The sequence below is a fragment of the Anopheles coustani genome, chromosome 3 (genome assembly GCF_943734705.1).
Source record: "Anopheles coustani chromosome 3, idAnoCousDA_361_x.2, whole genome shotgun sequence".
NCBI classification, from domain to species: domain Eukaryota; kingdom Metazoa; phylum Arthropoda; class Insecta; order Diptera; family Culicidae; genus Anopheles; species Anopheles coustani.
The window spans coordinates 79,142,716-79,163,818 of NC_071288.1; the positions used below are offsets into that span (position 1 = coordinate 79,142,716).

At 46.6% G+C, this 21,103-nt stretch overlaps 3 protein-coding genes across 3 annotated transcripts in view; 2 read left to right on the forward strand and 1 right to left on the reverse strand.

Moving 5' to 3' along the window:
- Positions 1-3,146: 3,146 nt before the first annotated feature.
- Positions 3,147-21,103, forward strand: part of LOC131267187 (MOXD1 homolog 2-like) — a 117,654-nt gene continuing 99,697 nt past the window's right edge. The window contains exons 1-2 of the mRNA XM_058269986.1: positions 3,147-3,286; positions 5,311-5,785. The gene's annotated coding sequence lies outside the window, so the exon portion shown is untranslated. The remainder of the gene's footprint in view (positions 3,287-5,310; positions 5,786-21,103) is intronic.
- Positions 10,559-11,507, forward strand: LOC131267171 (uncharacterized). Its single transcript, XM_058269961.1, has 2 exons — positions 10,559-10,660; positions 10,761-11,507. Exons 1-2 carry the CDS (start codon positions 10,559-10,561, stop codon positions 11,505-11,507), a joined length of 849 nt encoding a protein of 282 aa, XP_058125944.1.
- Positions 11,637-12,554, reverse strand: LOC131267177 (cationic trypsin-3-like). The gene has a single exon (XM_058269974.1). The coding sequence runs from the start codon at positions 12,552-12,554 to the stop codon at positions 11,637-11,639; it is 918 nt and encodes a 305-aa protein (XP_058125957.1).

Consider the following 21,103-nt stretch of genomic DNA (forward strand, 5'->3'; position numbering starts at 1 on the left):
GGACGATCCTCTCGACATTTTCAGACATCGTTACACTTTGAAACCGAATCAAAGGGTCACTTTTTCTCAACCCATTTCTTCAAGAACACCGTAAAAAGCCCTTCGAATAGACGAAACGGTTCAGTTTTGCCGATAAATTATCATTAGGGCAGCTGTAGCGCTGGCACTTGTGCTTTCGTTCTGCCTGTCCCGACCCGATGGATCATAACCCCTTAAGGATCCGATTAAACTGCACCAAATGTCGCCCGCTGCAGGCCCCCGATTTTCTCGAACGTGGCGGACCGAGTTATGAATTTATTTACGACCGCTCGCAAAGGGCGCACCTTTGACGGTGAGATCGGTTTCGGGGTATCGATTTCAACCCCGTGTGACGAAGCATGGGGAAGGATTAGAAGCGAGAGGATCGATTTTCTGAGAACGAAGCTCGGAAGCCCGAAAGGGGTTGGTATCGGGGGTGGAGTTTCCCGGGCGGTAGGAAGGCAACCCAAGTCGGACGAAGCCGAAGGACGGATCAGTGTCGTTCATATTTATATAAAATATTGAAAGATTTTCTTCGTCTCCGTTTTGATTCACGTCGGTTCGCTTTCTCCGCGCGCGTCCGCCTTTCGCTCATCCTCTTCGGCGACGGGAGAAGGTAACGAGCAAATGATCTTATGATGTATTTTATTGCTTACTTCTCGATTCCCGCACAAACACACCAGCTCGAAACGAAACGGAATCGAAGGACACACCGCGGGGACACAACTTACGCGAAGGCTGCGACAAACCGAGGCGTGCGACCGCGATTCAGCGGGCGAAATGACGAATCCCTACCCACGGTCCCCAGAGGCGAAGGACTTACTTCCCTTTTCCCCGTCGGATGGCAATGTGCGGGTGTGTCCTTCTCTCTTGGGCGGATTATAAGTGACACCGGAACAATGGTCTTCACAGCAGGACACAGCCATAATATTGTTGTTTATGACTTCTTTTTCGTTTCGAGTGCAACTCTCGGGACTTTTCGTTAGGCGGACAAGCCTTTGGACGGGCGGAAAGCCTGTCGGGAGTTGACGGAAAGACGGAATCACCTAGTTCTGCCGTTGCCCGGTGGATACAATGTGGAAGGAGTGTACTCTAAACGGAAACTAGTGCTCTTCTCGGAACGGCTCGGTCAACCTGTCGCGATGGGAGTCGCATTTTCTCCGGGAAAAGGGGTCCAAACTGTACCAAATTGAAACGAAAGAAGTTGATCTGGTCGTTCGATAGCGCAGTTAACAACCTTCGTAATGGAGACTGGGAGGATTTTTTAGACAGTATTGTATATTTGTTTCCATAGTTGTCTTTGGTGAGAAAACATCTCAACTTGGGTGAGACTGAGTCCAATTTAAGGCAGTATTTGTTTTTCTTCAAACTTGAAATGCTTCTTTATTGGTAGACAAAGAACACAAATTGATAAAATAACAATTTTGCATAAGCTGACAGAAAGCATTAAGATAAAATAGAAATAAAGACACTTTTTTACTGTCATCAGAAGTTTTTCGTCTCAAGAATTCTTTCTTCATTTTCGGTTTTGGACGATCCAACTTCAATAGGTCTTTAAAGCAAAAAAGAATATTTAAGGTACCAGGAATGAAATTCAAAACTTCTGAAACCAATAAAGTTATAGATCAATTACATGCCTCACAATTCCTGGTACAAATCTCTCAATAATTTTTCCTTTCACCGTGAAATTTGTTTCGCTATTTTCTAACAAAAGACATTCCCAAACATCCCAAAAACCTTCAACATGGAAGGATGATACAAAAAAAAAGGTGAAACAAACCGTTTCCTCACCTTCGTGGCTATTCAACGGTCAATCATGTGGCAAATCATGCGTCCGAGCGGACTTTTTTAAGTGTTTTGTTCTGGTACGCCTGCACCGAGCACGGTCGCAGCCGGTAGCAGCAATGCAGGTACAGCATAATTGCACATTCGATGCACTTCCCCGGCGAGATCCGTCCGTCCGAACAGCCGGAATGCACATTTGAATGAATTTGTTGCACCGTCACCAACACTTACACCGATGGTGCAGTAACTTTACGGCAAAGATGCAGTTCCCCTGAAACACCATGCTGTGACATCTGGTTTCCCCTCCCGGCGGAGGGGAAGATTCGTTTCGACCGCTTCTCTGTGTGCGTGAACGGGAAGCTTTCGCTATAAAGTTCGAAGGGGAAGCGCATCGTCGTCTACACGGATGCTGTCAGTTTGCAAAGCAAGTGCCTGAAAGGGGAAATGGCTTTGACAGCAAGCTGGCAGCATTGTTGTAAGGGTTGGTATATTGGTTGGTATTGGTTGTATAGCGTTGTGCTCTGAAGAGATCGCGTAAAGTGTGCTCTTCGGCGATTCGCGAGAAATAAACAAAACGAAACGCGCTGAGAGCTGAGCAGCGGCTGCTGAGTAATGGACGGTGGAACATGCGCGTGACAGCAAAACACGCAGAACAAACGCGCGGCGTTCCGTTCCGAAGGGCCCCGTCTGTTTGGGCAGAGGCAGATACATCTCGCTAGGAACACGTTTGGCCCGATGTTGTTCGGCCCTTTTGTATTCCGTGTGTGTGTTTCTGTTCTTTTTTTTTCATTTGATTCCCTTCGAAAACATGAGAATCCTCCGGCGAAGAGAATTCTCCGAATGCGATGATGCATCCTTCCCGAGAGCAGGACTGAGAGGAGCAAAAAGGAGCCTTTGGTTCGTCGGGTCGTGGTTGTTGGTTGGTTCGATGCTCGCCCCTAGGAGAACCGGATTCCGCGAGCGAGCGAGTTTGAGCGAAAAAACGGTGCGGGGACCCTTTTGCTGGCAGCAAGTTAACTTCTATTACATTGCACGGTTGCACCCCTTCCGCACCCCTCCCCCCATGTCGCCCCGGTGTCGGGCCGTTATTGCTCCCGAAGCGGAGACCGGAACTCCTGCGACCGGAACCGAGCACTCCGAACTGTGCGCGCGGGGATCGAAAAAGGGTCCGTCGGACGGCAAGTCGCGAGGGGTGGTTGCAGTCGGGGTGGCGGCGGCGGCGCCGGGTTCGCCTTTTTCCCGAATACCACGCCAGACGAGGTGCGATTTTACACCGAGCAGGGAAAATTTAGTAACGTCGTGGCTTCGGTGAAAGCAGGTCGTAAAAATTTGGTTGGTCGTCCCCGGACGCGCGTCGCGGTTTTCGGTCGTCGTTGTCGTTGCCGTCGAAGTTTTCATGTGTTGTGGGAAAATTCGATATTTTCCGTTTGTGGAGTGGTTGAATTGGAAATCGTACAACATCCAACGTGTGGCGTTTCTAGAGGTGCATATCGAAGTTAATATTGCTTAAACGTAGACGTTCAAATAGAATCGCACAAACTGCTACGATGTATGCGATGACTCCTCGAGCACAAGACACGGCACATTGATCGATTTTCCCTTTCTCGAGTGAAGCCCTCAGCCCCGAGAGGCTCCTGTTACATCGGCTTAAGCGATGCCCCGGACACAGCATCCCCGGGGGTGGCCAGTGGCGGGTGCTCCAACGTGTTTGTAGGTGTATGTGTGTGAGGCACCAAACGGTGGCGTGTTTTTGTTGGCCCTCCCTTTTGTGGCCACGTTCGCCAGCTCGCGATTTATTGCGCGCGGCCTGTTTCCACCTGCTGATGATGGTTGTGCGTATTTTCGTATCGGCGAGCCCTTTGGCGTGATTGCATGAGCTGAGTGAAAGAGTGTATGTGTGCTGGTTATGTTGGTGCGTGGATGAAAATCGCCCCGAACGGCCCCGGGGGTCCCAATGCGCCGAAGGTTTTATAAGGTTCCATGCTGCGAATGAAAGGGCAATATGAAAACCAAACGAACGCAAACAAACAAAATGATAGAGCATCAATTCTAGGGAAAATGGTCGGGAAATTAAACACGCCCGTGTGAAATGTAATACAATTCTGCAAAAATGTAATAAAATAAAAGAAAATCTCGTTCGCGTCGAATTCGGTGGAAAAACAAACACACAATCGAGCCCCCACCCATCCCACCCCAACCCGAACAGGACGTGCTAAATCAGGAACACTTTCTTCGGAAAAACACCTTCCACGGGCGATCGCATTTTGTTTTCACCAGGGCCACCCGTAAAGCAATGGGAAATCTTTATTCACGCACCGAACGAAGAAAATCCGCATGGCGACCGGGGGGGTTGAGAAAGTCCACCCAGGGAAAGCGCTTTAGCATTTCCATGGCGGATGGTTGCTTGGGTGTGATTTGTTGTCCGTTTGATTTCGGAAGAAAAATAGCCTCCGCGACCGGGAAGGGAGGGGGGGGGGGAGAGGTGGGAGCGTTGGAGTTTGTAAAAGCAATACCATTTTCCACCGTTCCAAGGCGACAGGCGACGTGTTTTCCGAAAGTAATAACGTTTAAAGTAACTCCCAAGGCAAAAGGGAAAACAAAATCCCGAGAATAAAAAATACGTGCAGATTGGAAGAAAAAAAAACATCACGACAGCGAAAGGAAAAAGAGTTTTACCAAAGTTCTCATAAATTTTCCCTTCCGTTCCTAGGGGCGACCGGGTGCCGTTTTTCGTCCCAGTTTTCCACCCCATCCTTCTAATACTTCGGTAGCAAAAAGAATGTCGAAATCAGGCAGACTTCCGCAGGGCGAAAAGGGATCAAACCACCGAACGAGACACCTTCCCGGTGGAAGGACCTGGTCATGGAAGTCGACCTATTTCTTCGGGCGCTATCGGTAAAAGTACGGTAGGCGTACCGGGGGAAAACCCGTTTGGGGATTTTTTTCTTCTACGCAAGGCACAATCGAATACTGTGGCTTCTTTTCTTGTATTCTTGCGAAACGACCGAAGGATGGAACCATTCCGGACAATAACAAATAGACAGCGAACGGGCGGAATGGGCGGAAAATCATGTCCTTTCCTTGGGTGATTTGGAACCGCGTACCGATTTATGCTTTTGTTTTATTTTACTTTCCTTTCTGCTACGTCTGGTGGTGGTATCAGTAATTTTCCCAAAACCACCCAGATCGCTTTTCCACCGAAGCGGTTCATCGCAGGCAGAAAGGGTGTTCCGTTTCCGGGGGAACTCCGGTTTCCGGCCTGCTTGGTTGCACGGTGCCATTCAGCGAATCGGGCATGATTTATCGATGATTATAGCGCTCCACTCGCTACGAAAACAACAAAAAGGCCACCAAAAAAGCAAAAGGATAAGATAGTTCGCGATGGTGTGAGGAAAACTCGACTAGTGAGGGGAGTGTTAGTGCGTGGAAAGCGTTATCAACCCCGTTTTTCCCCGGTGTTGCTCTTGTTTTCATTTTTTTTCCACTGTTTATTTTCGTTCATTCTAGGAAGCGTGAGTTAATGGTGAAAGCGATCCACCTGAAAGACACACAAATAATGAGATAGAGAAATGAAATGTGAAATGTTGTCGGTGGGCGAGATTTGTCGGGCACCGGAATGTGCCGGGTGAAAGGTTGCCGGGTTGCTGCTGAGGCGTCCTTCGACGAACACCTGAGGTCTCGGGTGTCACACGAATTTCGGTGCGTTCTGATGTGGTGATGTTTTAAAGCCTCTCCTGTCTCCGAGCCGCCATCAAGGGAGAGCAAGTGTTGTGTCGCTGGTTTTCGTTGTAAGCGGAGTCGACATCCGGAGGGTAACCTGAGCCCCGTTGGCGTGTGAATCGATGAATCCGGCCTACCAGAGGCCCCGATTTCCAGACGCGGTGTGAAACTGTTTTGACAGTTTGACAGGTTCGTCGCACGGGACACGCCGACAGGACGATCGTCTACGGGCTTCGAATGATTGATGCGGTGCGTGAGAAAAGTGAGTTTTGAAACAATTATCCAAGTCCCGAACAGCCCCCCCCCCCACCCTTTTTTTTGGTTGTACCAATTTTCCAATGCTTTATCGAAAATCGAAACCGAATCGATACGATCGATCGAATCGGTCGGGTCGGCAACAAATAAATAAAGCCAAAGTCAACGTACGTTTTCGAAGCTCGGACCTCACTCGCCCGACGAGAGCACGAGCCACCCGAACCCCCAAGAGCCTTCCGTGCGCCGGGCGGGTGGAGCGGTGCGGAAAAACTTTCTAATTACTTGAATAAATAATAGAGAATTGAGTCTGCGGCATCGCTTGGTGGTGCTGTTTATTTTCCCTGCCCAGTGGCAATGCAAACTTTGCCCCGATTGGTGCCGGTGCTTCTGTTTCCACTTCCCGGTGCCCGAATGCGGTCGGAAACTTCGCCACCGAAAAGCGAAGAGAAATCCACACCAAAGGCAGTCAATTAGTGAAGTAGTTACTCGAGTTCCCCCGCGTCCCCGGAATGCAACGGAACAGATTAGGATGTTTTTAGGGATATGGGTGTTTACTCGTGTGCCACCTCACGCTTTCCTCACGTCCTTCCCGGTGGTGGTGCGTCCACAGGAGCACATGAGGAAAGAAAGAAAAAAAAACAACCACCGGCTTGGAAAAACTGATGGACGCCTGAAGTTTGCCTCCACTCGGTAAAGGGTGGTTTTATTTGTACGGCATGCGGTGGTGCTGTTTGGTACGGATACACGATGAAAAATGACGATCCAAGTACGCGGTGGCCAGGTTCGGTTTTCGGGTGCTCTTTTGGTCCGCGCTACCATGGCAATGTAAATGGTTCGGTCTGTTGGTGGTTGCAATTATGTGCAGGCAAAATGCGGCACATGCTAGGGATTAGTGGAGAGAAATAATTGATGGAATGCATCACCGGTTTGTACGTAAAGGGAGAAAGTGCCGCTTGAAGCTCGGCTTTAAAAGGTTGCTAAAGCGTTATTTTTAGAAAGAAAATCATGTTAATTGCATCACAATACACTGTTCAAATGATCAAAAATACGTTACATCTCTTACAAAAGCCAAGCAAAATAATGACGAATCACTTAAAAACGGAAGCATAGTTTCATTTCCATTTAACTTTGTTTATAATTGTTTGCCTCAAGGGCTTTACAATGCAAAATTCAATATTACCTTCACAAGTAAAGGGATTTGGGAGAGGATTCGGGCACGGAATTGGGAGATGGAAATGTTTTAATTAAGTAGATATCAAAGTCATGAATGAACCTAATCGTTTGTTGGAAAATTAATGTTAATTGATCTTTTTTCTACAACATTAATCGAACACAATATTAATACAAAATCGTTTTGAATCATTTGTTGTTAATGTATAATTTTTTATTGTTATCGTAACATATTGTGGATAGTTTTTAAAAATAATTGGAGCGTATGGTAAACATTATCAACCATTTCGATATATCTTTGCTTTGTACAAATTTAATCATACCTACCATTATTTTAAAATTAATGAAAATGATTACAGTGCTCGGTGTTCATACTTAGAACATTTGTTGAATAATCTAAACTACTTTGATGAATGTGTAAAATGCTCAAATATAATAAGGGTGACTCATGCAACGCAAAGTTATGTACTGATTTTTGACTTCTCATTTACTTAAAATTACGTTACAAAATCTCCCAGCTGCTGCTTATGCCCGCTACACAAAAAAAATCAAAATCGTCAAGGTGCCTTCTTCAACTTTTCTCAAGGTTACCCAGCGCCAAATTAAAGTACGAATTGCATCCATAAAAGCAACATCGCTCTGCAGCGTCGTCATCTAAAAAAAGACTAAAAGAAACGTATAAAATGTTCACTTTGAAACAAAAAAGTTCCTAACCTTCTCCAACCTGCCAAAGCCGACACATTGAGGCTCGAGCGTAAACCGGTTCCTTCTAACACTTTACCGAGCATCTGTTAGCGTTTGAACATGCCGCCAGATGTGCCGTTGTCCTCCGGTCGAGCGTAGGTATGTATTTTATTTTTGTTTAGGATTTATTTACGATTTTATTTTTGTTTACAATCTTCGTCACCTTGGGAAAGGGGGAAAGGATCGAAGCGATGTGGCCACCAGGAAACCGAGGGAAAAACACGTCCGCACTTGGAGAGCGTTTTTTTTTTTTGAGTCGTCCTTTTCATTAGAACCAGTATGGTTCTGATGCTTAGCGTTCCTGTTTATCTTGTTTATCTTGGCCGAACAAACTTTGACGGCTGTGTGTTGTGACAGCATTTATGCGTTTTTTGAAGTTCCTCAAAGTTGCTCACCTTTGCCCCTTTAAGCTGAACTTCCCCCATGATCTACCGCCACGTTCGGCTTCCACGGAAAAAGTTTCACTTTCATGGCTCGATGGAGATGACAACGTTCCCAACCGTCGGCCAAGACTCGGGTGAATGTGTGTGGCTGTTTTTTCTTCTTCTTTTGGTTCTATTTGTCATTTTTAATTACATCAACTTTCTTCCCTTTTAAACTTCCCTCTCCCTCTCTCGGGCCGTGGTACTTTTATTTGCAAGTAATTATTCTGGTCGGTGAAGTATCTGTTTTTTTCCTACGTTCCGTTTCTTGTTACGAATACACTTCTTCTGTCTTTCCCAGGAGTTGCGTCATTTTCAGCTATTTAGCACTCCGCCCGGGTGGGAAGCTTGCAGAATCAAAAGGATACGAGTGGAAGAAAGAAGAACACCCAACTCTTACAATAAAAATTCCATCTTCAACTCCTTGGCCAATCCCCTCTCATTCCTCCTCATTGTGCCGGGTTGTCGCACTGGGAAGGCAAACTAGCCGAGTAACTTTGTAACGAGGACCGAGTTCCCAGCAGACGGAGAAAATGGGAAAGGCTCAAGCAAGAAAACAAATAGAAAAAAAGGCACAAGAGTGAAAAGGGAAAAAGGACCGGAATGCAATATTAGTTAGCGATCAGAAGATCTTTGCCGTCTTTGAACATCCTTGGCGGTTCCATGGGGTGGAGGGAAAATAGTGGAATTTTTCACGCCCACCGGTACCCAGAAGAGTGGCTGGCAAGTGGTGAAGGGAGCCGAACGGGGGAATAAAAATGGAAAAACTTAACCTGTAAATGGAAGTCAGCAGCATCTTTTCGCCGAGGACGATGAATGGGTCCTGAGAAAACTTTCCCCCAGGAGAGAACGGGATGGGGGATGGAAAAAAAGGGAGCAAACACAATTTTCCCGTCATATCCGGGATGGTAGTAGTATGCGTTCAGTTTGGCCGGTCACCTACCTTCCGGATACGGACGTTGGCCGCTTCTTTGGTCAACTTTTTCCATCCTGAGCTTCGGTTTCGATGGAAAAATTATGGCACCGAACAATCGAACTCACCGACTTCGTTCGATGCTGGAAAGCATCCTGACGTTGCATTTCCTTCTCCTGTAGGTGCATCTGTACTTTGAACAATGGCTCGAACACATTTGAAGCCAACCCACTCATACTACTCCACCCTGGGGAGAAAATATTTCTTAAAGTTGGCCACGAGTTGGTGCGCGAACGGTTCCTTCACGAATCTGAGCTTTTTTCGTCCAACATCGAAACGCTTACACCGGGAAGGATGTTAAACATGGTACGTGGGAAAAACTCGGATATTTAGTGACGAAGGTAGCGGGAGCAAAAACGCCTTTCTTGTGCAACTCACCGGTGTCGTGGAATTTGGTGGAGCAGAACAAAAAACAGCATGTTGAGGGTATTGAAATATGTTCGCCTTCTTTTGAGGCATGTTTTTGTTTCAAACCAACATCCATATGGCCGAAATGGACAACAGAAGCCAGATTGCTCCGGTTCGGAAATGTTCGGATGACTGCTCGTTTCGGTACTTCTTGGACTAGGTCAGCGATCGTCAACCTTTTCAGTTAGAACATCTTAGAGGCCTAGAACAAATAACAGAAAACATAAATGTTTTGAACACGTTCTAATAAAAAAAACAGTTCATTGGAAAAACCTTTACGCGATTGAACAACATTAGATTTCTTATTTAAGTTATAATATAATGACTGTGTAAACATTCTAACTAACGCTGTAAGCACTTTCCATTACTTAACTTCATTATTTTAACTGATTTTCGAATGAAATTATTTATTGAGATTGAACAAAACATAATTCAAAATTCTTGTCTCAAGTATAACTTCTCCTGCTGTTGATAAAATTCACACTGTAAAATATTGGTCCGCACAAATAAGTATAGAAAGAAGGGCGAACGCTTCTAATCTTGAAAATTGAAGGTCAAGCTTGGTTTGAATAAATTTAAATCATTATATTGAAAGCTTGGATAGTACCATGTATAAAAATATAAATATGGCTACAATTTTACAAGGCTACAATTGACAAGATAACCATTCAGGAACATAAGAAGTTCAACATCAAAATGACGAAGAGTGTGTCCAAAGCTACACAGGTTGTCGACCACAGTGCTAGTAGAAATGAATGGTCGAAACTAATTTTTTCCCATCGAAATCCATCATGTACTCGATTTTGTTTGACACATAGCGTATTTCTAGTGCAAGCGGCGTCATCAGCGAATGAGTAACCATGTAATCCCCTCCCGCTCAGGTACGATAACAAACAGACTCTACCGCCAAAAGTTTGTGTAAATCAAACAGACAGCGTTGACTAGTGTTATCAAAAATGTCTGATAGCCCCCAGGGTAATCAGGAGCGGAAGGCTCTGTCTTTAAGATAAGGTACGGCATTGATCGTGGTTAACTGTTGAGGCCCGATTTAGTATCGTCAGCTATGGCGAAACCGGTAGGTGCGTGTGGTTTTTTGCTTGCGATTATCGCTCTCACCAAGATTGAGAGCGTTGCCTGCAGTGAGACGTTTCAGTTTCCCGACTTTGTAAGTACCTTATGCATGTAATAGAAGCGTCCAGAATGACAATTGATTTACGGGGGGTACTGGGGTTGTTATCATGTCATATTTCTCTCGCCCATCGAAGGTCGCCATCGAACGGAACGAGGTTCCCGTGTGCGGGGGTTGGATCGTCGATAAGACGTTCCGCCGGTACGTGTTGGTCACGGAGCGCTGTGCGTCGGAGGCTGCCGAAGTGAGGGAGCTGCTGGTGCGGCATGGAAGCGCCAAGGTAACCTGGCGTACGCTTAGCAGTGGCGTGGACCGGAAGCTGTACCATCCGTCGAACCAGCGGTTCGTGGTGCTGAGTACGTTCGGGAAGTTTCGCCGTGGGGTCCCGTCGTACGAACCGCAGCATCACAACGGCACGGTGATGCTTAGCTGGGGCAAAAGGCATGGAGTTCTCGAGAAGGCCGTGCTGGTGCTTGCCGAGGAACAGGAGCGGTTCCTTCCGACGCTGGCCGGCGATCTGTTGTGCAAGAGTTCTGAGGACGCTTTCGTTTTGGAAGGAGGACTAATCCTGCGTAACCTCAAGCCCTACGCCATGCTGACGGTACGTCCATCCGGGGAGTCTGAGAACTGTGCCAGCTCGGTGGAGTTGCTGGAACTTGGAGATTTAACAAGCGATTGGAGAGTGTCGATGTTGCGGGAGGCACCGGTAGTGGGACACAAGGGAAGGTCAACTGAACTTGATGAATCGACAGGTTGGTTCACGCAAGCCAACTCCCCGTTTGGCTACATCATGTACACGATCTTTCTTGCCTACACCATGCTCTACACCATGCTATACTTCATACTGGCCGTAGGGAAACCTCCAGATAGTAGCGATCTGTAAAACCGTTCGCTTTCGAATAAAGTAACATCTAAAGTACAACCATCTAGAGCGTTGAACGATTTTATTCATGATCTCAAAAGCACCCGTACACGTTCTTGTCCATATGCACTAAACTAACAACGCACCGAACTAGTTAAGGAACAGGGCACACACCGCCGCGAACAGGGCGGCCGCAAGGGAGAGGGAAAAGCTGCTAGCATCACCTCCCTGTCCGGTGCCACCGAGTCCCGGAAGTGGCGTTGGTCCAGCCGGCGGTGTGTCGGTCCGGATGAACTGCTGCTGAACCCAGTGGTTGTAGTAGCGAACCTGCGTGTGCACCGTCATCGAGTTGTTCTGACCGCAGCCAAACCCGAACGAGATAACACCGGTGAGCAGGTTGTCACAGTACAGACCGCCGCCTCGATTTGGGGCGCACACTCCCTGAGTACCCTGGGGCTGCTGGTACGCGGTACAGGCCATCGAGTCACGCAGAACACCGTTGTGGACAACGTTGCATTCTTCCCGATTGGCGAACACCACCGGGAGTACCTGCAGCGCCACGTTGGGGCCACCCTGCTGCCAGTTCCAGCCCACCACATGGCAGATGGCCGCCTGTCGCACTATGTGATGGTTCATCTCTGCCGGCGCCATGTTGGGTTGCGCCACCAGCGGGAAGTTGAAGTTATTTAACATCCGCAGGACGGCGATATCGTTCTCGCGGGTCCACGGGTTGTACTGCTGATGGGGGAAAATCCTCTGCACCGCTAGAACAGGTGCGCTGGCGTCGATCAGCAGCACACCGGCACGTACCGTGACCGTGTTTGCGGGCACCAGGTTGTTGTTCGCGTCCAGCACACAGCTCGCCGCCGTGAGGACGTGGTTTTGGTTCAGAATCGAACCACCGCAGAACGACGCGGCACCGATGTGCACGGCGACCTGCGCCGGGAACTGTCCCATCGCGGCCGGCACGCCACCGACCAGGAAGGGGTTTACATCGTCAAGCTGGGCCGCTCCAGCCAAAGCCAGCAGGGCCAGGAATACTATCGGGCGGACTCCTTTGCTACCCATGGTGGATACTAGATATCACTTAACTCTTACACTCGTACTCGTGCCTTCCAAGGGCCAATGTCGAAACGGAACTAACTACGCCAACGCGCACCAGAGGTAGTAACCGTAGTTGGTGAATGTAAAACTGGCCTCTGCTTCGGTGATATCGACTTCGGAATCTACTGATTGTGATATCAGGAATTAATGCCAAGGATTAACTGTCGCATTACTTATCCAACGCACGGCATAAGTGATACCCTTTCGGGGACGGGTACGTGGAAATTCGATAATCGACCGATAAGGAGCTGGTTCCAAAGGCTGGTTCAGTACTCGCTGACGTTTTATAGCATGCAAGACGACTACTCAAACCATAATTCACGCAAGCTGACTAGTTTATTCGGTATTCTGTGCCGTTCCTCAAACTGATAACACTGTGGGGAACTATAACTAGCTTTGTCATCGCAACACCGGTCGGGCATCATTTACGTCACATAACCTAACTAACAAGCGTGTGATGTTTGAGATATAGGCCAACCAGAAGGCCGCTTCCTCCAGTGACATGGTCCTCGCGAGACCAACACACCGGGTTCGGTGTTGACAGTTTGCCAGAAAACCGCCTTTACGACAAGCACACACTCGCGCAAATGTTGTGATGCGAAATAAAAACTAGTTCAGGGACATCGGTGCACACACAGGAGATTCCCAGCTCCCAGGGCGAAACGTGCGAAGTCCGAGGAACATACCATGCTCCCCGATGGATCATGCGTTATTTTCGGCCAAATCCAACCAGACGCGCATCTGCCATCTTGGCAACGTTCCACCAAGGCCCAGAGTCCGGTACCACGCAGCCTCAATATCTTGATAATTAATTTCTGTAGCCACACGAACGGCAACTACTGCTCGCAAACGCACCAACCCCACGGCCGGGGTGTGTGTGTGTGTTTCAGGAAACGGGTTCCGAGAAAACGGCCGCTTTTCGGGCGGCAAACTTCACACACGTGACTGGAACTGTTTCACCGCATAATTTATCCGCGTGCTCATCCTTCGCTGTTCGCGAGCCTGCTGCAGACGACCAACCGGAAGGTGCCGGTGGCGTAATGAAACTTCACCCGAGCGACTGCGGTCAGCTTTAAGAAAGTCCGAGAAGCAAACGGCTGAAAACGGGCGAATGGTGTCGGTGCGACAAATTGGTGCGTCCGAAATGCGCGTATGGTGTGAAAAGACGGGGGGAGAGCGCCGAAAGGTGGCAATGCCTGTCGGAGTTTGGAGTCGGGGCATTTTTCGGATAATTCTGCAATCGTTTTTCGTGCGGTTTTGCACCAACAATTTGGAAAGTTTTGCCAAAGACGAGAGGGATACATTGCACTGTGTGCTGGGATGTTGGTGTAGAGTGGCTAAAATGTTGTTTTACTTCAAATGGTCCATTAAAATATGATTGTTTGACACTTTTCTTTTATGCTTTTCTAGTTTATAAAAGTATTTTGAATTCATATCCGTAGATTTCAGTAATTTATTATATCTTGATTCTAGTAAATGTTATTGATTTATTTATTATCAGTAAATAGATCTTAAAAAACACTATTTTTAAATTTTATTTCAGACAGACTAATTTGTACTTAACTCTAAAGACAATTTATTCTGCTGGATTGACACAAAGTTTAAAACTGTTTAAAGTCCCATTAACGTTTCTTATACACTCCATCCCTTGGTTCATTACGCGAAACACTCGGGCCTCTCGGGAGATCACCGTTTCCACTGCAATCCACCAGAATGCCCTTATTTATGAGCTGTGGTTAACCGAGCTCATATTTTTTCCCCTCCCCGCTTCCCAATTGCCCCTCCTAAAACAACGCCGCTGCTTCTTTCGTGCCGGCGCATCTGTGACCGGGCCCATCTGAAACCAATCCTTCGACCAACGAACCTTGACACTGTGGCTGCATTCGGGGCCTCGCGGGTTCTTTTGCGGAAAGTAACGCTGTCAGGAGCAATTAGGAGCATCGGGTTTTGGGGCACGCTAATCTTCGCCTTGGCCTTCAGCTCGCCCAACCTGGTTCCCTGGTTTTGTTACCCTCCCGCTTCAGGGTTAGTTTCGGTTACTTCAGCTCAACCAGGGAGTGGACTCGAAATCGATGGAAATTGAACCTGGTGAAAACGAGCCGCCTCGAGGAACCGGCAGATGCGTTTCCTTGAACGGAAAATGTTCACCAAGAATGGGTTGAGTGCTTGTTTTCCATAACACGATAGCGTAATTTTGTTATTTCCGATGACGCTTTAATGGTGACTGCCATTTCTCCCTCGAGGGTTAAAATTTTTCGCAACTTCTCCACCACCTGGCAGTAGGGAAAACAGACCCTCCCAAATAACCTCATTCGGTGACCTATTAACTGAAGGGGTTTACCACGAGCCTGAAATTCTGTTTCCCATTCCAGAAGTCCATTAAGTGTTTCGATTGGAATTTTTGCTTTGAGTTTGCCATTTTTCCACACCAGGATTCCCGGTACTGCCTAAGTCCACCTGAACCTTACCAGGGACATACATGCCACAGCATATTAGCGCACACGGATCTAGGACGCTTCATTGGAATGTATGTGGGGAATTAATTCGGATTCTCAGACGAAAAAACTAAACCTCCCGCGTTCAACCTTCGTACCTCTCGGCAGCGAAAACGCCTGATTGGATAATAAATTTCTACTATTTTCCAACCGGCAACCGTGGCAGGTCATTAATGACTCAACACTGTCGTAAATTTGGGCACATTTCTGGCACACCACACGCGGTGGCTGCGGATCGTGATGTGGCCTTTTTGTTTTCTTTTTTTTCGGGACTTTTGGAGGTGGTTTTTCGATGCGAAAGGTTTCCATCTGCCACCCGATGGTAGGGCGTAGGTAAGCTTTTGTTTTTCTCTACTCGTCTTCGCACCCTGTGGGGAGGGGAGGGGAGGACCTAACTCGTTCATTTCCTCTATCCTTTTATTTCCCTACGGTGCACAACCCCGGGGTGGACAGCACATTTTTCGATGATTGACAATGGGGGCAGTCCTCGCAACGAAACTAAAAAAAAAGCCCCCAACGATGGTAAAAAACAATCACGAGAAAAACCCGCCCCAAATGAACGTTTCGGGGCGATGCAAAAATAAACATATACCTTGTTTTGTCTTTCGGTTTCGTTGTTGCCCGTGCTCCCAGCACAACAAGCCGGATCTCTAGCCGGGAACGCGCGCGTTCACTCCCTATGCGCTCCGGACTACACGAACTAACGATGACAAGCGTTGGCTTAATTAACGAGAATGCAAAATATTTCGGATCGAAACCTCGGAGCGCCCGGGGGGGCGGGGGCGCGAGGGGCCTTCCGTTTCGGAGTTTTGGCCTGGGGTGAGCATATTTTCGTGTACATGTGTGTGTGCGGGGCTGTTTTTTAATCCTTTCCTTGGCGCCCAACCGTGCCGTATCCGGATCGGGTCGGGAACGATACATGACAGATTTAGGAGATGCGATCGGGCCGGCGATTTCGAGCGAGCCGTAGCTTTTTTTTAAACTCATCCGATAGACCCTTTTTTATCATGTGTGCGTGTGTGTGTGTGTGCCTTGGAGATGGAGCCTCACACGATCGGTTATCGGCGCGGAGGTTATGATAGGGATCCGTCGTCGTGGATTGTTTGGCTTTGTTTACTTTTCTTCGCCCCTCGCCGATCGGAGATGGAGCTGACCTTCTCACAAATTAATATGATATGTTTTAATTAAAAAAAGTAATCCCCACCGTGTGCCCCGGCCACCCCGATTAGTGTAAACATGGGAACTTTATTTCTCTATTCCGCGGCCCCCGGGTTACTTTAACAAATAACTAATTTAAATGATAGGTCACGGTACCGGTTTGGGGCCGGAGTCCAAAGGGAAACCGGGCTATGCAAGGGTCACCCACGGCCCGAATGAATAAACCATTTTAATGTGCAGCGCCCTGTACGAAATATGGCGGGTTTCGGTGGCTCCCAACGGTGAACGGGGAGACAAACAGTTGCATGAATATGAATGCAGCATAAGTTTCGAATTTGAGGATCATAAATTCACCTGCGCTGGGTGTACGAGAAGCAAACGACGCTGAAGAGTGAATCGTTTTGTGAGCCCTTTAAAACACAATTTTGCTGAGGTGTTCCATGTTTAATTAGAAATACAAACTTACTGATACGCTGAACAAGATACATTTTGCACGGCTGGAATGCAAAATAATCTAAATATATTCGATAATCCAAAACAAGAAATTGGTTATAGCAATGATTGACGAACTCTTTGAGACCTTCATTTCTTCTCTACATTTTCAAAATGGTTTTTACAATGTTGACGCGCTCTGTTTAAAATTGATTAGTAATGTTTGCTATAAAGATTAGTTATTACATAGAAGGAGCAATAAAAACTCAAAATTAATTTTAGTTTGAAATAAAAATAGGGTATTATGGTGTATTCCTTCCTGTATTCCAAATTCCTTAAACTATTAGTTGACTTGCATGTTTGGCATTCGCTACTTTGTCAACTTTCATTTGAGTCATCAACACTTGAATTTCTAATAACGAAGAAAATTAATAAATACATTTTCTCAAAAAAGTATGAAACTAATGAATCAATAGAAATCTCAACTAAACAGGGTTTTTGCCGGAATTTCATTGCGAAAATTATATATTACATGGATTAAATTGCTTAATGGTTGAACTTCAAATAACGTCCAAATGTTGAATCGATTAATTCAAATGGCCTTTTCGTTTTCCAAATTGTGGAATTTAATCTAAGTGAGGGTAACATAAATATTTTAAAAATTTTAAAAACATTTTTAGATTTTAGTAGGCTGCAAAAAGGTAAAAAATATCAACGTCACCTGGTTCTGGAAAGCCTCCCCTCTAGGAGAAGGATTTTCTACACCTGATGAGATGATGCTGAAATATATGAATAATAATGCATCATCGCTCCCGTGACGACGCTTCGATGTCAAAAACGGTGACGATGACAACCAACCGATGAACTGGACGTCAACCAGCACTAGGATGTACCATCCTATATAATAATTTTCCTTCCGAGGGTCGACCATGGCCCAATAAACACGCGCGCGAAAAGTAACCCTTATTCGATCGAAGTCTCATTCGATGTCGCTACTAATTCAAAATCAGAAAACTGGGCTTGCTAAACAAAACCGACCCTTCTGTGCGTAATTGTTGGAATTTTGTGTTGTTAGTGTGTGTAAGAGTGAGAGAAAGAAATAGGGAAAAGTAGAACGAGAAAGTTAGAGAGAAAGAGAGAGACATATAGTAAAGATAGAGGCAGTCATAGTAGGTAAAAGAGAGACAAAAATGGAAAGTATGACTAGGTGAGGCATAGGGACAGGGAAAGATATAGCCAGAGAGCGAGAGAGAGATAGAGAGAGAGAGAGAGGGAGAGAAGAAGGGAGAGAAAGAGAGATAATGAAAGAGAGAGAATGTGTGAATGCGATGGGAGATTTGGCAGGCAAAGTAAGAAAGAGTACAATGGGGAGAAGAGTGATTGTTGATGGGAGATGGAGAATAGGAGATGGGAGATGGAGAATAGGAGATGGGAGATGGGAGATGGGAGATGGGAGATGGGAGATGGGAAAGAGAGAAAAGAGAACGATGTTGAGAAAGAGAAAAAGATAAAGAGGGCGAAATTGAGAGAGCGAGAGAGAGAATGAGAGATAGGGAAAAGAAAGAGAGAGACAGAAAATGAACGGCATAGGACGGTATGTCTGAGCTGACTTAGCGATTATGTGAGAGGGAGTGAGAACAATGGCGCTCGCATACTGGATTAGCTTACAACGCATCCAGTCGATTCGAACTCGCATCTCTATGCATGTGTTAACGGATCTGCCACTACAACAAAACAAAACAAGAACGTGAGAAGTGGGGATCGCTATCCGTGGCAGAGTATACGGAGGACCGAGCCGAGACTGCAATTGTGTGAGCACGTAACTTTACCTTCCGCGAAACGAACAAGGCAAGAGATGGGGGATAATTCCTTCTGCGAAACACAGCTGTCGAGCCGATACTGCGCCTTTTATAAATCATCACACATACGGAAGGATTCTCCATTACAAACGAAAGAAAGAAAAAATCGACACGTATTGAATAGTGAGCCGCAGAACGTGCAGCGTATGCGGCACTGATGGCACAGAGAGAGAAAGATGTGCCCCGACAATATTCGTTTTTCGATAAGGTCAGGTAACGAGTAATCGTGTTTGAGTTGATTTTTATTATTGGTCGAAGCCATGCCGAATTCGCATCGCAATAATATGGATTATCATGCGTGGCAGGAGTGTTATGCTCAGCTTAAACGAGAAGCAAAAGCCTGATAAAACACGAGCAAATGTCAGTTTTGCTGTCATTTTTTTGTCATTCCGTGTCGACGCTACTATTCGTGAGCCGATCCACATGAAAGCGCATTCAGTGTTGATTTGAGTGCTTAACTGTAAAACAATAGCAGAGAGGTAATGGGTCCACCGAAATCTTATCAACAAACATTAAACATCATCACAAACAATTATTTTCCATCCGCTTGCAATCAATACCAGGTGCACACATTTTTCCATACTCCTTTTTTTTAACTCGACGACCGGAAAACAAATTTGCGCAGATTTTGACAGCTGATTGACTAACTGACAACATTTTACCGTTTGCAAAGGTTGCTTTGTGCTTCATGTATGCATAACAACCCGACACTTTAAACACGCGTTTGGTTTGGTTTTTGGTAACTTTTTGTGATATAACAGTGCTTTTGCATTTATATCGATGGGAGCTTCCGTTAAATGAAGACATCCTGTGCGCCAAGATCAGGTAATGGTCGAACAGGTAGAGGGTTAGATTGTTTCGTATCCAATTTTTTAATACGCTATCCGTATTTTTTTTTAAACCCGCTTATAACGCTTGGCAATTGCCGACTCAATAGACCTTCTTCAGAAAGACCTACAAATTGTAACGGAGACGGCATGTCACCTGTAATGGGGCGGTAGGGGAGCCAGGGACTGTCGACGGGCCAGGTACCTGGCCTAAAAAACCTAGTTTTTGTTGATATATTTTGTCGGTCATCAGATTGCCGGACGTCCCGTGTCGACACTGTTATTCAGGTGCGACGATCCGATCGCAACCCGTTGGGCTTATAGATCGAGAAAAAAAGCTTTAGTGAACGTCCCTCCCAGTATCATCGCCCTCGATCGTTCGAAGCCTTATGGGATGATTTTTTAATCCAACTCCGACGAACGCTCCGAACGTTGCATTTCGGTGCACAATGTGTTCGCTCATTGTGGGAACGGATAATAAAAATAAATGAAATTTTCGAGCACCAACCCTCCGCCATATATAGCTGACGATCGGTTCGTGGACGAGGTGTTGCTTCGCGGGAATTTCCGAAATGGCCCGGGAACAAATCCGAGGTAGAAAATTCATTCCATTCCATACGCCGATCGGAGCGAAAACTGCGAATGAGTCGATGCATTTTTTATGTCCCAACGCCGCGGTTGACACCTGGCGCAAAACTGGGTGGTTCCAACCGCTTCGGAGCGTGAGCATTCGCGTTTCATGCTCGTCTTTTTTCTGTTTTGCTTAAATCATATAACATACTGCATTGAGAACAGCTCCCAATCTGCTTCTTTTCATTTCATACGTTCTCCGTATCGCGGGTTTGGCGGCGAAAGACCGGGAAAAACGTGGTCCCAAGAGCATACACCGTGGCGTGGTGTCCTATCGGTAATAACTTTGGCAAAAAGTGAACCAAACTAATCATGGCGGAGGCGCAAATTTACGACACCCTCGTGCTGCGCTCCAGTTTTTCCTTTTCCTTCCTTCACCTCCTAGTTTCTCCTGTATTTGGGTGTGGGTGGGGGAGAAATAGTTGTCCGAGGGAAAAGTGGTCGGCCATATTTCGCTCAACTCATGTCGGTGTCCCCAGCCCCCCTCCCGAACACCTGCAACGGCGTCCCTTTCGTCGTTCCCGAAAAGCCCGCCGCACCGCGAAACGGACGGCTCAAGTGAACTTTCAGTTTTAATTGAAATTCATATCTCATATGTTCATTACGGTTTTCCCCGTTGGCAATTTCATTTAACGGGCCGCCCGGAGATGGGTCTCGTGTCCGCTCGTGGTGTGGTTTTCGTGTCCGACACTTCACGATGGCCCGATGGATCCTTGCCCGGTTCGGTTTTAACTTTTTTTTTATTCCCCGAAAAAGGTCGCTAGAGGAAACCGGTGAACGGTTCACACATTCGCTATGCTATGACGATATGCTCTATGCTCGGTTGTGCGCAAGGACACACACACAAAAGAGTGGTTTGTACTTCAATATGTACAACATAATTACGATTCGTCACTTCTTTTAACGCCTTTCCGTGGATTGTTTTCCGGCGTTCCGGGTTTGTGTGTGGAAAACGTTGTCACCCTGGAATGAGCAGGTCGTTCGGTATGCTACTTATCGAAAGGTTTTTATCCTTTACTTTTCCCACCCGAGTTGAACGGGCGTAGAACATTTTTCCTGCCGACATTGTACCGAATGAAGCATAATGCTCTCTCATTTGTTTGTGTCTTTTT